Source organism: Prinia subflava, chromosome 5, assembly GCF_021018805.1.
Source record: "Prinia subflava isolate CZ2003 ecotype Zambia chromosome 5, Cam_Psub_1.2, whole genome shotgun sequence".
Taxonomy (NCBI): Eukaryota; Metazoa; Chordata; class Aves; order Passeriformes; family Cisticolidae; genus Prinia; species Prinia subflava.
Window position 1 is genome coordinate 22,645,448 of NC_086251.1, and position 17,507 is coordinate 22,662,954.

A 17,507-nucleotide genomic window follows, 5' to 3' on the forward strand; every position below is an offset into this window, starting at 1 on the left:
TTTAAAAAAATGAATCCAGGAGGTTTAAGTAATTGGATGCGGGTGTGGGGTGCCGGGCAGAAGGGTTTCCCGCGGGAGTGTGGCTGGGGCGGCCGGGCAGCGGCGCGGCTCCCCCGGCGCTGGCGGCTCCCGGGGGCGGCGGGCTCGGGGCGGGGTGCGGGACGCGCCCGCCGCCGCGCCGGGCTCTGCTGCCACCTGCCGGCCGCTCCCCGCGCCGGAGCGCGGCTCGGCGCCTCTCCCACCCGAGAGTTTATTCAGCAGAAAAACCCGCGCGGAACGGCTCCCCCTGCTGCCCCGACACCCCGCAGACCCCCCGGCGGGGGCAGAGGCAGCGTCGTGACCCGCTCCCCCCGCGCCGTGGGTGCTAAATTGGGCAGCCTGTACACAATGGGAGAATGAACGCTCCCACATTCCAGTGTCCTGGCCGTGGGCTCCCCAGCCCTCTGCGTGTGCGCGGGGATAGTTACACTCAAGGAAACTTGGCCAAAGCACTTAGAATGTCTTAAATGCAACATTTTAAGCATTTCGTTGCTTGAAAATTGTAAGTAATCAGAGGGCATCCGAGTGATCTGATTCATCCTTTTGATCTGATTCATCCTTTTCTTTCAGTCAACAATGTGGGAATGTCCTATGCTTATCCTGAATATTTTATTGATATTCCAGAGCTGGAGAAGGTAAGTGCTTTTGTGGTACCTTCTAGTGTTCTACTGTGGTTAGCAAATATTACAGAAGTATTTAGGTTTGGTTAAGGAACCCACATAATGAGGTTTTCTGATTAGAGTTAAGTGTTCAAAAGCTTGGAGATTTCCATAAGCAGCATAACACAATGCTCATGGCACTCTCACTTTTTGGTGGTGTTCTCTACCTACTTTTCCCTGCTTCTTCTGCTCATGTCCCTGGTCTCACCTGGCTGTTGTTTATGAGCTCTTTAGCTTGTGCTGGGAAGCTTCTTATGTGACTGAAGGGGAGCAAGCAATTTCATGGATGAAGGTTGCATAATCCACAACACTTACAAAACTTAAATATGACCATTTTAGGCAGTTCATAATGTAGGCACAGTCTTGGTTGTACTGGATACATCGAAAACTCTGATTATGAACAATTTCACTGGTGCATGACTCTCTTTCTGAAACCTCTGTAGCTCACTGGATCCTCTGCAATTTTGTGTTATCTGCTTAAGTGTTGTTAAATACATCTGGTGTTTGGTTCACCTTCAAATAATCTTCATAATGTTTAGCAAAAAAAAAAAAAAAATCCCAGTTTTTAACTTAAAGTCACTAAAATGGTGAAGAGTAAAATATAGTAGTTATTTTTAAAATGTGTAAAATTTAACAATTTATTAAAATTTGTAAGTATTGCAAAAAGTGTTAGAAAAGTGTCAGTGTGATACACCTGTGTTGTTCTGTATTAATGCAAGTCCCTAATCAAAGATGAGACCTGACCAAGGGCAATTCACAGACTTTGCTTTGAAAGCCTGTTATTGTTCCTGAAACGTAAGCAAGTAGGCAAGGAGAACAGGCAGATAATTTATCCCAGCACTTAAACCCAGAGGATGTATAAATACTGTTCAAATAATTTAAAATGAGTAAACCCCCAAACTTTGTGTTCTTGCAGACGATCGACAAAATGGTTAACATTAACATCATGTCTGTTTGTGAGGTAAGTTACCAACACTTCTTGATCATTCAAACCGGAAAATAAGATTCGGTTGACTGAGGGAATTACTTTGTCCTGTTGGACTACATGTTTGCTTTTTTTCTTGGAGAAGCCCAGGGGTTCTGATTGTCATATCGGACTGTTCTGATTTTTGTGTGAAATCTAATTTGTTGCAAAGATGCCTATTAGTTATTTGAAAGGAGCAGGGTAAGTATGTAGAACAGCACTTAATGCTTCTTCACAATTGTTCTTCTAGTCCTGCTTACAAATGCTTCATTCTTCTCCCACTGCATCTGTGTTTCTTGGGGTGGGCAGCCCTTATCTCTGTATGCCTAAGGTTTTTGTACACTGTAGTTAGAAGGCACTTGAATATTTCCTGCAAAATGAGCAAGAAGGAAAACCAAACTTACAGAAGCACACATTAACTTTACTTCAGAAGTTATCTTCACTTTTTGATATTCAAGCTGAAGGTTTTATTGAGAAGAAATCAGCATGACTTCAGGCTAAAACATATGGCTGTTCTCTTGTTGATTAGCGTGAGGTCCATTCAAAAATGAGGTTTTCATCCTAGTATATCAAGGCTTAAAAAGGACAGAGGGAATGGCTGTTTACACATCACAGGGACGCTGTTAGTGTATTACCAGTGTGTGCTGATGAAACTCCTTGTGACTACTCACTGCTAAACTGTCTTAGGCATAATACTGTATCTCTGTTAGCTGAGGGTTAACCTTTGCCTCAAAGCCAAAATATTAGAAGTTTCAGAGATGGCTTGAAAGATTTGACTTTTTTGCTGCTCTTCTGATTAGGTCAAGTACTAAATTAATCTAGTACAGTTCTTTTGGGGAGTCTAAACTCCATGTGAGAAGGCACAGCATCTCATAAAACAATGCTTTAATAAGATTCTCACTCTTTATTAAAACATAAACAAACAGTGAAAATGCAGCCATTGCATGACAATGGGAGTTGGTGATGTCGGCTTGCTACTGCAAGCTCTTACTTCTGTGTGTGTTTTATTTGACATCTCAGAACTACTTGTTGGAAAGTTAGAAATGCTAAAACAGTGAGTCTTCAAAAGCGTTTCATCTAGAAAATGATCGTGAGCCTGAGATTTTCTAGTTCACTGAGAAGGACAACCCATGGTGTCGTCTTCTTCTGCAAGGTTTAATCAGAGAGGTCAGTTGTTAATGAGTTTTGTCTTAAGGAAGTCATTTAAGTTAACAGAGCTGCATCAGGTGTACATCAGAAGTGTCATGCACAGATCTCCTCTGCTGAGGTGTGAGGTCTGTGCTGTGCCAGCAGAGGGAGTGCACTATTCAGTGATAAAAGAATTTGGGGTGTCAGTCTTCCTGGGAGCATTTTGCTAGAGTAGAAAAGTTACAGATGAACTACTTCAATATTTATTTCTGAAGATAGGAGGGTTGAGGAATAGTTTAACTCAGCATACACCTAAAGTTCTAGAGATGCAGCTAGACTGTGTTGTTTCCCTAAGTAAATGAATACTTTAGTTGTTGTGTCAGTGTTCATCAGCAATTTAACAAAATTATCATACAGCTTCTTGTAAATTTTCCATCCTCTCAACCTATTCACATTCCTAAAACGGCTGGTTTTGCACATACAGAAACTTACTGAAAATCTGCTTACTGTGTGTGAATAGTGTTTTTGCTTGTTTGAAAACTTTTTTCTTGACTGTGAACAACTCCTGTTACTGCATTTAATCTGAGTTTGAACATAAGATTCCAAACTTGAAAATGTTTTTCCTGCACGAGCATGTTGTGTAATTAAACAGTAGGCATGCCAGATGCTTAGTGTTTTGGGGAGAAGAACACATTAGAGATGTGTGCCATCTGTAAGACACTTTTTTAGGAGAACCCATAGAACTAGAGAATCATGGTATAAAAAATATAAATCTAGGAAAAGTCTGTATATCTTTTCACTTAGACTGTTAGGATATAATCCCGTGAATATTTAGTTCTGGTTTTGAGATTGATACCATCTCTTATATATATGTGTGTGTATATACACATATATATGTGTGTGTTTTTAAAAACACGAGTATGAATATTCTCCCTTCTTGTCTCAACAAAAAACATGAAGTTTGTGATGGGAGAGAGCACAAAGGCAAGAAGCTGAAGGTCTGCTGAAATGTGAAAGTACAGGAGAGGCAGAGCTACTACCCATTCAGGCTCTGCCCATGTTATCTCCAGATCCTCCTCAGAGGTGTCAAATAACCTGAACTGTTACATTCTGTAGAGCATTGGCATCCACTTCCTTGCCTTTTGGACCAACCTTTCTCAGAGCCTAAAAGGTGATGATATCCCCTGTCCTCTCAGTAACCTGCACCATGAGCCATCAGCAGCACCTTTTGGACAGCACAGCTCTTCTGGTGTGCATGTCCAGTAACTCCAGTTCTGGCTGAAACACCCCTGGACCTGAAGTGGGAAGGTTGGGATAATTAGCACAGATTGGTTCTGCAGAAATGTTGAAATCTGTTTTGTTGCCATAAGTATGGGCAGTTTGAAGCACAATGCTCATCCTTAACTTTTGATCCATCGTTTCCTTCATTAGTCTGCTCATTGGATTTCCTAGGGGATATGCAGTGTGTAAGAAGGGGTACACTGAGAAAGAAGGCGTCTTCACCTCACAGGACAATTTTTTAGCCTAGTTGGTCCCACTGTTTAGTATTTTTCCCAGCTGCAAAGTATCTAATACTATGGAATTTTAGCAGGTGTTTTGAGAACTTATTTCCTGTCAGACCTTATAAAACCCATGTCTTTCCCAAATCCTGTTCCATGCTGCCCTGCCTGTCCCCATCATGTCCTTAGAGCACTGTTGGATTAGATCACCCATGAATGCAGTCATGCAATTTTGGGATTCCCTCAGTCTGTCATGAGTTGTTGATTACTGTGACGTGCCTTTAAAGCACTCTATACATCACTGAAGATAAGCCACGTAAAACTGCTTAAAACATGTTGGAAATCTCATGTCTTTGAAAATACTGGTTAAAAAAAATTTGACAAAATACTACCCTGTCCCCCAGCCAAAGCAGACACTTTTTAAGCAGTCTGGGCAATATCATGTTTTTATGGTGATGTGCAGTGCAGAAGCTACTCTAGTCTTCCTATAATATACAAAAATATAAGTGTTGTGGGTCTTGATGCCATAAATAGAATGAAGATTTTTCATTTGTGGTATTTTCTCAGGAGAGCTTGAGACTTAATATAGTCATATACAAGGATTGAATTGACAAATAAATGAGGAATAAGATGAAGTAGTATATGTAGTTTCATGGTTCTTGTCGTAATCTCATCGAAAGCTTCTGGAGGGATTTAAATAGCAGAACTTCAATGATTGTAGCAGTTGAGGTAATGTGGGTTTGTATTATAACTTTTGGATATCTTGTTGCATTTTGAGACACAAATATTATTGGCATTGAGTGAAATATCATGTCAAAATCCCTGGGGTTTTTCATTAATCAGCAAGTGTTGAGAAATCAAACTTAGAGTTGTTCTGTATAGTTCTAATCATAGTTTCTTTGTATTAACTTCATCTTCTTGAGTCAATTCATCTTTGTATTTTACAGCCTTTAGTTTCACTTGGGAAAACAGACTTGATTTGGCTATTGGTTTAATGTCCTGAAAGCCAAGGGTGCTAGAACTGCTGTCCGGTGAAAACATGAGTAGGTAATGAGCACAGAGAATAGCTTCAAATGCTTCAGGGCACCCTTGCTTTTATCTTTTGAAAGCTGCAAGAGTTACTTGGTATGGACGGAGCTGCAAGTTTGTTATTTCTTTTGTGGCATCACAGTATGCTAATTGCATTGGGAGTGAGGCATAAACTTAAGGACTAAGTAGTTGAGGGAGTGCTGGCTTAGCAGTTGGTTAAGCAAGGAGCTGAATTGGTTTGCAGCTTATTATATTGTGGGGGGATGCAAATTTTAGGCTTGCAGGCCAGGCTTTGCTTGGAAATTGGCATTAGCAGATGAAGCAGGAGAGTAAATTATGTACATGTGCATCCCTTGTGTCTGTGGTAGTCTTCACATTGATGACTTCACTTGTGTTTTATACTGTGTCAGTACAAAAGGCTAATAGGCCTTACAACGTCAAGGATTTTTGTTGTCATATTTGAGATGCTTTTAATTTTCTCAAGACTTCAAAATACATAAATACTTCATGTTGAACTGAGAGATCTGGTGTCAGCTGTCCCTATAAAGGAGGACTAGTGAGAGGTGAATCCCAGGCAGGATATGGGAATAACTACTACGCAGTCTGAAACTGTGAGTTTAGGAAAGAAAGCAACAATAGAACCCACAACCAATATAAAATTAAAAGGAGGAGTGGAAGTTAGTGTATTTGTGAAGAAGGGGAAATATTCTAATGCAGACCTATGTGTAGAAAGAAGAAAAGCCTGGGGAGCAGCAATCCTGAAATGTAGGAAATGACATCTCTCTCTCCAATGTGTGTTCAGTTGGGCTAATGCAGCCTAAGGCCACATCTGTAAGGTACCTTACCAGAAATCAGGTGGTAGTTGCTTGTCCCCTGCAAGAACCTGATGTGAATTTTTGTGTTTCCTGTGGAAAGGGTCACTGTAAGTGGAACGTAATTCTGAGAAGTGGCAACACTGACTTGTAAGAAGAGATCACTCTGTGTGTGTGTTTATTCCAGTCTAGTCAAGAGACTTTTTACATTTACATACAAAGTCATAATCAAAGAGGAGGTTGATGATTTAGCTAAGTACATAATACAAGTTTAAAACAGAGAGGGACAGCTGCCAGTGCTTGGAGAAGGAGTAAGCATCCTGTGAAGGTGGTCATGAATATCGTTCAGATGGTCCAGAGGGAGAAATTCAATGCTGTAGTTTCCCACCTTGCTGACTTTGAACCTGGGAGTGTGATACACAGAAAGCTAGATCAAGGGAAATGTATCTCTGATAAATATTTTTAAGCAATAGTCAGAGAAGCACTGGGGATTTTTGTTTAAAGTACAAGTAATTTGAGGAAGTTCAGGAAATCCTAGAGTTCTGTGTCTTTCTGTAGATTTGGGGTGGACACAAACACATATTTTGCCTCTTGAAAAGAGCAAGTTATTATTTGAACAGTCTTTGTCCTGTGTAAAGGGCAAGAGGAGAATTGAGGGCTTTCAGTTTTTAACGTGACTCCAAAAGTTTGTGGCTCTAAATAGGGAAAACTTTCTGTTCTAAAACTGTTGCTCAGAGGAAAATCACTGAAAATGAAGGGGACTTGTTACTTCCATAGTTGCTTTTTTATGTCTGGTGCCCCTGACATGGCCACATGAGTTCCTGTGTGAGTTGAGTTGAGGTCAGGTTTACTTGCTAGTTTATACAAATAGAAATAATTCTTGTTTGGCTTGGGGTATGAGCTGCATTCAGAAGTTACTGTTTCAAGAGACACACATTAAAAAACTTTGTAGGTGCTGAGAATAGGCCTCACAATCAATTGAACTACCAGTGCATGAGAACAGTTGCTTAGTTTTTCACCCTGCCTGTCTGCAGGCAGTGGTGCCAGTTAACTTTGTTAAACAGCTACTGCATTTGTGAACTTGTGTGAATCCTCTGCCCAGACACTCTCGAGTTGTTTCATGGTAGCAATGATGTTTTTGTACATGAGTGGGTGCACCACAGGGAATTCCTGATCTTTAAAAAGTTATGTTGCTCTGAGTTATTAAAATTTCACCCCAGGCTTATGAATGAGGGAAGCTTCTTAGCTGTATAACACTGCAGCAAACTTGTTCAACTTCTCAAGCCTCACCCTTTGTTGCATTTGTACCCTAAGTTAAAGAAAGGGTATCGTTTTACCCTTCCAAAGTGGAAAGAATAACTTGCAGTTGTAACATCATAGAATGATTTGTCTCTAAATATACAACTATGGTATTACATTTCTGGCATTGTGTGACAGTTGTGGGGCCCATAAGGTCTGAAGGATGACTTTGAATATTTACCTCACATTTCCCTGCTGTATTTTAGTAGTCTGAGCAACATCACTCAAAAGATATTGAAAATTTTGCATATTTTAATTCTTTCCAATGGCTCTATTTCTGGGCTATTGCTTGGACCAGATTGAGAAAATACTCCAGTGCCATGATAACTAAGAATGGGAAGTTTTCTTCTGAAGAAAAATCACTGGAAATCCATGATTATAACTTCCAACTATATTTATTAGTTCTCTAATAGCAGCTTTTAATTGTAGTGCCTGCTTTAGAACATAAATCTAGCCATAAATCTGTGTGTATTTGCAAGTAGGAATCTTTGCTTTGTTAAGGTAAAAGTGGTGTTACTTTTTCCACAACTAGAAGGTAGAGGACAGGTTTGGTGAGGAGTGCACAATGCAACCAGTGCTTGCCAGGAATGTAATAAATGCAGTTGCAGATAAAAGGACATCAAGAAATTATAGCTGCCTGTTAAAGATTATTGAACTGGCATGTAATCAATCTCTACCTTAGGTTAGTTGTATGCCCTGAGCATCCTGGAACTTGGGATCTGGATGGTTAGGTATGAAAGAAGTTAACTTAAAAACAAAGCAACCCTCCAAACCAAAGCAACTATATCCCAGATTCTATGGTAGCATTATGTGTGTATGTGAAATAATTGGAGAAAACAGTAAAAAATAGTGTGTAACAACCACTCTTCAATGTTGTGTGCTAAACATAACTTTTAGCCAGACTCTGTAAGATATCAAAGGTTAACAAGTTCTGATGTTGAGTAGTCTGTCCTGAACAAATTTGTCAGATGCACATGCGCACTCTGCTCTAATGCAAATTTTCAGAAAGAAAAACCACTTTGTTTTGGATGAGCTGGCAGTTTTTGTGTAGCCTAACTACTTGTCTGGAATTACCTGAGTCTTCAGAGTCTTGGGGACATTCATGTTTTCAACTGTAGCAGTCATATTCCTGTGGAAAGTAGTATTCCTTCAGAAAAAAGGGTTATGTGAAGGAAGCCTAACCATATTCAGTAACAACCAACTGAAGGCACTCTTTATAGGGTAGCTCCCAACCTCTGCTTCCTGACACTTCCTTCTATCTGTAGGAAATTGCCTTCAAAGAAGCAAGCACTACTGTAAAGTTCTCTGACATCCTACATGCAAATTCCTATATATTGACTTGCAAGGCTTTGCCATTTATGAAATACACACCATTACAGAACTATCTCTAAACAAGACCTAGCTAAAATTTGGATTTTTAATCTGGGAGATATTTGTTCAGTTCTAGATGTTTTGGTTTTGAACTGCCATTTTTCATAATGGCATATTTGAAATTACAGCTATTGAAGATGAGTGTTAACCAGTTGGACTGTTTCAGATAAAGATCATACAGTGCAAGCAGGGGTGGACACCACTGACACCATTATTGGTGATATAACTACAATTCTGTTGTTAATTGTTTTATTTGAATTAATGCTGCAAATACTGTACATATGTGTGCAGTGTATAAAATTGCCAGACCTGAATATGGCTGCAGAATACCCTGGCAGCATTTTTCCAGTCGTGCACTTTGAGTGTGCAGTTGGCTGGGTCAGGTGAGTCTGACTCACAGCACTGCCTTCTGTTATCTTGCTCTTTAAAAATAACGCTATTTTTACATCAAGATACTGAATAGTCAAATATTTTTTTACACATCACAAGGTGTAAAAATACTGATGGAAATTTTTGCCTTATTTCACAGAATTTGGAAATTGCCTCAAAATAAAAATTTTAGTAAAACAAGTGATGTCGAGTATGAAATTCAGTTTTGCCATCAATATTTTTCTGTGGAAGGGAAAAAAATTGATTGCCCGTCCAGCTGAACTTCAGAAACAAACCATTTAACACAGTTGGTAATGTGAGATTTCTCGATTTCTCTCCAAATTGTGTACCTATTGCTGTATTTAAGCTGTTAATGGTTTCACAGTTTTTTATTTTATGTAAGTCCACCAATTATTGTAGCATATTTTAGTAGCCAGCAGGTTCATGATAAAGTATTAGAGCTGCTTGGTGGGTTGCAATTTGGATTTAGACCATGAATGCATTTGTGTGGATTTATGACAAAGTTTCAAACGTAGGGTCTCCTCTACACTACAGTGGGAAATTGTGTACTGGTTTTCAGATCATTTATGGGTTGCCTAAGGGAAGGCAATTCCAGTCCATGTCTGTGTGCCAATCTGTGGAGATGATATGCAGCATTACACTGCCCTGAGAGGCAAGAAACAGTATGCTGCTTCTTGCCAAGGGATCTGTGGAAGAGATCATAAAACTTGGATCAGATAAAAGCACTTGTAGTCTTGAACTAGTCTTAAAATCAGCGCAAATCATTCTTTATCCTTTAAGAGTAAAATAAATAGTTGTTTCTACATCTCTTTTGAAGCATTAGTGTATGAAAAAGCTCATGTATGCTTAAACTTAATACTAGAGGGTTTTTGAAGCTGCATCAGATCTGTTTAGCTTGTTGATACTTATCAGCTCTGAATAGTTAGTTTGACTTCTGGGGCAGTGCTGACAGCGAAGTGTGTCAACAGCTGACTTCATGAAAGGAAGGCCTGTTCAACTCCTGCCTGTACAGTCCCTTATCAAAACTGTCATGCAGTGTGGCTGATGGCAGAATCTATTCTAAGGGAGAAACGCCAATAAAATGCAAAACACAGCCCTTCTCTAGCATTTTCTTTGTATCAGCTGCAATCAACTGAGATTGGTTTTTGTGGGTTTTTTTTCTCTTCTTTATTCCTGAAAAGGGTATGTTTTATAATTAAAAATAAAAACAAACAAACAATAAAACCTAAAACCCAGATTGAGTCATATGTAAGGGCTAATGCAGTGGTGATAGTAAAATGAGTAGCTTCCTGCAATAAAATTTGCTTTGTAATGAAAGTGCTTACAGGTGTTTTGTGTGCCTGTATGTGCTGTTTTCTTTTGTGTGGGGTATATTTTTCCCATACTATTCAAATATTCAGTGTTTTATTTTAAGCTATCAAGGTAATTTGGGATCAGTGGAGTATCATTACATTTTGGTGTGTGCTGCTTTTAGTATTTTATTACCCACCCCTCATGTTCTCAAAAACTTTGTTGGAACACCTTTTGGATGTCAAAAGTGGTAGCAGTTTAGATTTCTTGTGTAATCTGTCTTTGGTGTCAGTGACAGTTATTCATAGGATTAGTTGTGGCAGGCAGAATTTGGCACAAGCAGAATTTTGATACTATTTCAGGAAGGCAGAAGTTTTTGATTGAAATTGTATTTTAGGATGATAGTAATTAGTAATGGGAAAATTAACTTATTTTACACTAATTAAAATTTTGTCCAGGTTTGGATCAATGCTTAATTTGTCTCCCTTGTCAGAGATGCTCTGTCTGCAACTGGGAATCTTGTTTTAGGATTACTGCTCTGGAGAATCCTTAAGTCAGCTTGTAGATGGATTGCTCAGAGTCATAATAAAGGCAGGAGTTTCCAGAGCAGTGAGGAGGTTTGCCAGGTGACTTTCCTCTTGGGGATGTAGTTTTTTCAGTGTGAAAACATCTGTGCAATCAGCAAAAAATATTTTGGAGTCTTAAGTATTTCCTGTAGGTAATAATGTAGGAAATTTATGTTCACTAGTTCTGTCAGTGCTCTTGCTGCTCCATAATTTATTTTTGTCCTAAACTCAGCAGTTCGGTAAGCCTACCTAAAATGTATTGGATAATATTTTGAATCTTGGCATAGGTTGTAAATTCAGTCAGTCTTGAGGAAGACAGGTGTTTTTTGCAGGGAGAGAAAGATGGTACATGTACTGTAGTACTCTGATGTTCTAATGTTCTTTAGAGGCCATGCATACTGCAGAGTGGTGAAGACATTTGTTTTATTTACTCTTGTGCTACTAGCTGGATGGGTTCACCAGATTCAGTGCACACACTGCTTGACAGAGCCAAGTTATCCAGGTAGAATAAAAATAAACTGCCCACGCAAAGTATGGTCCCTGCTTCCCCGAGCCGTGCCTGGGGTGGAGGGGGTGGCAGCTGCCTCTGGGAGGAAGGGAGGCTTCCCTCGGTCTCTGGCTGTCTGGTGTCTGCATTCTCAGCCATCACGAATGTTTTCCTTTTGCAGATGACACGATTGGTGCTGCCCGGCATGCTGGAAAGGTGAGTCACACTAACACTATCCAGACAAAGTCATCATTATTTATAGGGGAGAATCCTTTCTTGAAAAATTCATTACTGTGACTAATCAGCCTAGTCTCCATGTTTTAATGGCAGAGTAATGCTGGGTGAGTCACGCTGATGGTGCATGAATCATCAGACGGTGGAAGCCTTTTCCACTCGATTCCCTTTTTATTTTTCCTCTCCCTTCTCCACTGTTGTGGTGATTCCTTTTAGAACAGAATTAAAAAGCCCGTCTGACTCATCAGCACTAACTCAACAACCTGCTATTCTGAGGGGGTGGTTACAGTTCCTGGGAATAACCTTCTTAAGGCAATTTCTCTAAGTCATTGTAAGTAAAATGGATGCAAAGAATATGTTCTCATTATACAGTAGGAGGTATATTGAGGAAAGGCTGTGATCATTTGGAAAAGCAGAATTGGAGACCAGCTCTTTAGAATAACACACCAGTGTCGACAGGGAAGACATGTGCTGACTTCCCAGCTTGCTCCCAGGTGAAACCACAAGGTTCATGATTTCCATTTAGTCCCCCCAGGCTGTTTTCCAGCTGATGTTGACTCTCTTGGCTGTTTGCCATCTCTCTTGAGACGCCAACCTTGCTTTGCTGGGGGTTGCCCTGGAACAGGCTTGAGCTGTGTTCACAATATTGGGAAAACCTCTGTAGAGCCATGCAAACGAATACGGCAGGAGGAGCCCACATATGGGGCAAGCCTCCAAATCCAGCAAAGATGATGAGAAAAAAAGTTTATTTTGTGTCATCCCTGAGTCTGAGAGTCTTCATAGCAGACCAGAATTCAGTATTCAAGTGTTGCACAGGTGCACAGATGTTTTATTTTAAAAACAAAGCTTCTTCCTGGGTGCAAACTGTCAGAGCTAGTGGTCAGTACAGGAGTCAGTGTTTAGCTGGCATCAGGGTTGGTGGTGAGCTAAGATTTTAACTTTGCCAATCAGGAGATATGAATAAGTTTATTTCATGTAAAGAGATTTGAATTGGAAATCAAGACCCAAGACTAAGCTCTGGGGCAGGAGTGTAATATTTCCCAATGAAGCTGGAGAAGAGGGTGAGGATTATAGTACAGAGGTGATATGTACTCAGGGCTTGTAGGTCAGAATCCTTGTCCTTGTACTGTTATTGATAGATTAGAGGACTGTTTTTTTTGTGAAACTGTGTCCTCTAAAGGTGCCAACATGACCAAAACCTTTATACTTTTGAGGGGTTTTAATGTTTTTTCATCATTAGGTTTTGGCACTTAAGAACTCTTAACAGTTTCTTGCCTCAGTTTCTTCTTTATCTAAAGAAATATTGTAGCTGTCTATTTGGCAGAATTATCTCCTCATCTTCTCAGGACAGAATGATGTGTACTCCAGTTATGGAATACCCTGTATAGGTTTTTCTGTTACACATCCACCCGGGTAAGGTGATTTGAATGAAAGGCTGCAAACCAGGATTCTGCTGACTTCTGATTTTGACTGCCCTTGAGCATGCATTGTCTTTCCTCTTTTCTAACTGCATGACTACCTCAGGGATTCCAGGGATAAATGTTCAGGAAGCCTGGAAAGAAAAGGTTAATAGTGGTTAAAAAAAATTAAGTGCGCATCTTGAACTTTCTCCTGAATATAAGGAACCACTTTAAAAGACTGCTTTATTTGGATGACAGCCTTGGTTTGCATCTCAGGGAAAAATATTTGAAAAGCTTCCATTTTCTGTTTGACTTTTGTGAAGTTGGTTGAGTTTGCATAGAAGCAATGCATGCAGCTGCCAACTCCTGCACAGTCACAGCTCACAAGCCACTAATACTGCTAGGTGTCTGTAACCACAGAAGGACATGGATGTCCACCAGATCCAAGGACATGAATGAATTGAAGCTGGACTCAGCTGCTCTTTAGGTCAGACATATATTTCTCACATGGGACCACAGGCTAGAAAAAGGGCTCCAGGCTCTAATAATAAGGCTAGACTAAGAATCTCATTGTCATTCCTCACTTGTTCAAGGAGAGCATGTTGAGTAGCTAGATGTGACATAGTGTGTTAGAGCATATTGCAGCTTGCTCTAGTGTGCACTTTTGCATATTTGAATGATGGTTTTATGACAATATATTGCAAGATATATACAAAAATAGAGCATACTTTGCGTACTTTGCATCCAGGTCTGATAAGAGAAAACAAAGCTACGTCTTGGTGTGCCTTTTACTTTTTGTCATAAACACAGCAGCATTAGATGAATACTGCTTCTGGTAATGGCGTTTAGATTCTCTGCTGCGACTTCTCTCCTGTGCTCTGAACACTTAAAGTGACAATTTATTATCTGAAGCTTCCTATTACACTTAAATGAGCAGTTTCTGTATAAATATGTAGGCTTCTGTCTTAGATGGGAAACTCATAGAACTGAAAATCAAGGCTTGATGTCTTTGGGAGCAAAAAAAAGCCACCACCACCAAAAATCAGTTGGCTGTTGCTAGACAAATACCAAACTATGGTATTTATTGCCAGGAAAGTAGCAAGTGCATAATTACATTACAGAAGAAGCTTGCTCTTTCCACTTGGCATGCAGCTGGAGCAGGCGCCGGTTGCCACAGCAACAGGGAGATGGCTAAATATAGCCCCGGTGGTGCTGGACCACTTAAGGTAGAATGACCGGGAGGTGTGAGGGTGTGGACCTGGCTCTTTTCATCCTAACCAATTTTTTTGTTTGGTCTTGTTTTGTTTGTTTGTTTGTTTTTTCTCCCCATTAATGGCACAGTTGAATTAGATGGAGACAAATTTTCTTTTTACCACTCTGATGATTGTGTAATTCTTCAGATCCATCGCTAAAAACATTTATTCTGCAATTCCTCTAAGAAGCAGAATTGTAATTGGACTAATTGAAAGTGTTCCCCCCTACTCACATGCTTCTCAATTTCATTTTATCTGGAGGTTTTAAGTTATGAGCTTTTGAGGCTAGGACTGTTTTCTTTAAAATGTAAAAATACAAACCACAAAACCCCCAGTGGCACTGACTGCTTCAAAGAGACCAATACACAGAGCTTCTGCAAGGGGCTGCTATTAATGTTTTGTATTTCCAAGAGTGTTTTCTTCACTGGGTCAAACCATTAATTCACTCCATCTAGGCGGTGGTCACGACTCCTGGTAGAAAGTTGCAGCATAGCCAGATGCTGCGAGACCTGTGCTGGCAGCCTGAGTGGCAGCCTCTCTTCTGAAGCTTCAGTTTGTTCTCAGAGCGTGAGGCTCGTGTTTATCCCTATCAATGCTTAGCCTTCTTTGAATCCTGTTAAACCTTTGTCCTCAGTTAAGTTTTGTGGCAAGCACTCCCTAGTCTGAATATGAGAAGAGCACTATGTTTTATTGAATCTAAATTTCAGTCTTTCATTTAAATAAATGTCATCCTTCTTTTATATTCTGAGAGGATAAATCAAGATCTTGATCTTTTTCATTTGTTAGTTTGTGTATGCTTATCGTGGCTGCTCTTAAATAACTAAATTGATGTATCAGGATGGATTTTTTTTCTTCTCTTTCCTTTTTTTAAATCATCAGTTTCTTAATATTTCTGTTCTGTATTCAGAGGGATAAAGATGGTTTGTAGACTGTAATACAAGGCTTTGGTGGTGGTGAAGGATCTATCCCTGTCATTCCCAGCATCCTGTTGTTTGGCTGGTTTTGGTGACTGCTGCACAAAAGAGAACTCCTTATTCAGGATTTTCATGGAGGGGACAGTTGATCTGGAGTCCTGCAAGTTTTGTGATTAATTCACAATTTTTTCTTTAGTATGCATTGTTGGTTATTGATGCACTCTTACTATTGATTTTTCATCTGCCATTTTGTAGTCTGTTCACACAGCAGCCTGAGCTTTTTAAAAGAGTTCCTTACAGTATTCTCCAATCTGATATTCTCTTAAAAAATGCATAAATACTCATTTCACTGCTAATCTCCATTTGAGCTCATGAATAAATATCACAGTCACCACCTATCTTGATATGAGAAACTTCTGGCATCCACTGTTAACCTTTTGCTGTATGGAAAATTCCTGATTAATTTGTGATATTATGCTTTCCATGCTACGTGTTTTGATCCATTTTACTACTTTATTTCACCAAACAAACCTTGCAGGGAAGTCCTGAAAAACACAATGAACTTTGGCAAAGGTGCCTGAAATTCTGAATGACTGAAATTATTCTTTTCTGCCACATTTGCCATCTCATTTCTTGTGACAAATCAGTCACAGTTTAATTCACACTTGTATCATGGCACAAACCATGCCGGTTTGAATCTATTGTCATGATTTCCAAAGCATTCCTATTGTTTTAGTTTTTAACAGTGAATTAATTGACTGTTTGTTTTTAAGATGGTTGCATAAATGATTGTGGCAGCAGTGGTGTAGGGTGTACCTGGCTGAACAAATACTGGAAATTCGTATGAACCTTCAGGAGTTGAACTGTGTGATGTCTACCTGCATGAATGTTCTCACTGCACTGAGCATGGCATACTCGGGCTATGTTCAAGTAAACTAGCTTGAATTTCCAACAGGGTAAGAAGAAGTAGAGATTTATCTTTCACTATGTTGGACTGTCTTGTAGCACCTTCTAACAGCCCTAATTTGCATGCAGCTTTTAAAATTAATTATTTTTTCTACCTAGCACTAAGTATGTCTGGTTTTGTTGGTAAAACTAGTCTCAGAAATAGATATGGCTCAAATCAGTCTGTATTGGGAGGTCAGGAGCCTTCCTGTCTTACCTGCATGTGCTTTGGAACAGCTTGACAGAGCAGGTGGTTGCTAATTTCAGGTATCTTTACCAAAATGCTATTGATGAATACCTTCAGTGTTACTGTAATACAGCTGTAAGACAACTTTCATTTTCCGCATTCAGCCACTGAATATCTTCCATATTTTTTAAAACGCTTCTATATTTGAGCAGTAGATTCAGATGCTTGCTATCTTGAAGATCTGTTATGAAGTAATATTTAGAAGGTGAGAGGAATTATCAAAGTGTAAATCATACAACGAAATTGTGTTGCCATTTCTGTGATCTTATCCCAAGATTTAGAAGCTCCTCTTGAACTTGTGCCAGCTTGACTCAATAGTTTTGCGTAGTTTAGCTCATTGTGTGTGTATGTATTTAAATACAACTTTGATTCTCTTGCTGTATTGACCTTGGAGTTGCTCCTGATATAAACTAGATGCTTGGATGCTTCTAACTGTGCATAAAGTGAATTTCAATTCAAGATTTGGTTGGGGTTTTTAAACAGATCTTAATCTCAGTTACGTTCGAAAGGGTTTTTTAGGCTTGCTGTAATTTTTGGAAATGTGAAAGGTGTTTGCTTAATTTTATGATAATATATCTTTGCTTCCTTTCAGATCAAAAGGGATAATCCTGAATATCGCATCAGCTTCAGGGATGTGTCCAACTCCACTGCTGACTCTTTACTCTGCAACCAAGGTAGGTGTTCCTTTCCACACTGAAATCAAGTGTCAAACTAAGGCAACACTTACAGGAATAAATGTTTTGGTGTCCATCTAGTGGTGCTTTCATGAACTAAAAGTACGGAGTTTCTGTCTTGAGCTTTTCCAATAGTGGAAGCTGGAAGGTTCAGAGAAAACTTGAATGCAAGGGTTTACTGACATGGAAATGACTATTTTATGTATTTCCTCATGCATTCCATTTTTACATGGAAAAGGATAATAGTGTGCCAAGCAAGCTCAGTGTAAAGTTAAGAAAGGACACTGACTAAGTTTAACACACTTTC

At 39.6% G+C, this 17,507-nt stretch overlaps 1 protein-coding gene across 1 annotated transcript in view; it reads left to right on the plus strand.

The window, feature by feature from the left end:
• Window positions 1-17,507, plus strand: part of HSD17B12 (hydroxysteroid 17-beta dehydrogenase 12) — an 82,834-nt gene that overhangs the window by 53,290 nt on the left and 12,037 nt on the right. Inside the window, exons 5-8 of the mRNA XM_063398344.1 lie at window positions 610-674; window positions 1,615-1,659; window positions 11,715-11,749; window positions 17,119-17,200. Of these exons, the coding sequence (XP_063254414.1) occupies window positions 610-674; window positions 1,615-1,659; window positions 11,715-11,749; window positions 17,119-17,200 (227 nt within the window). The remainder of the gene's footprint in view (window positions 1-609; window positions 675-1,614; window positions 1,660-11,714; window positions 11,750-17,118; window positions 17,201-17,507) is intronic.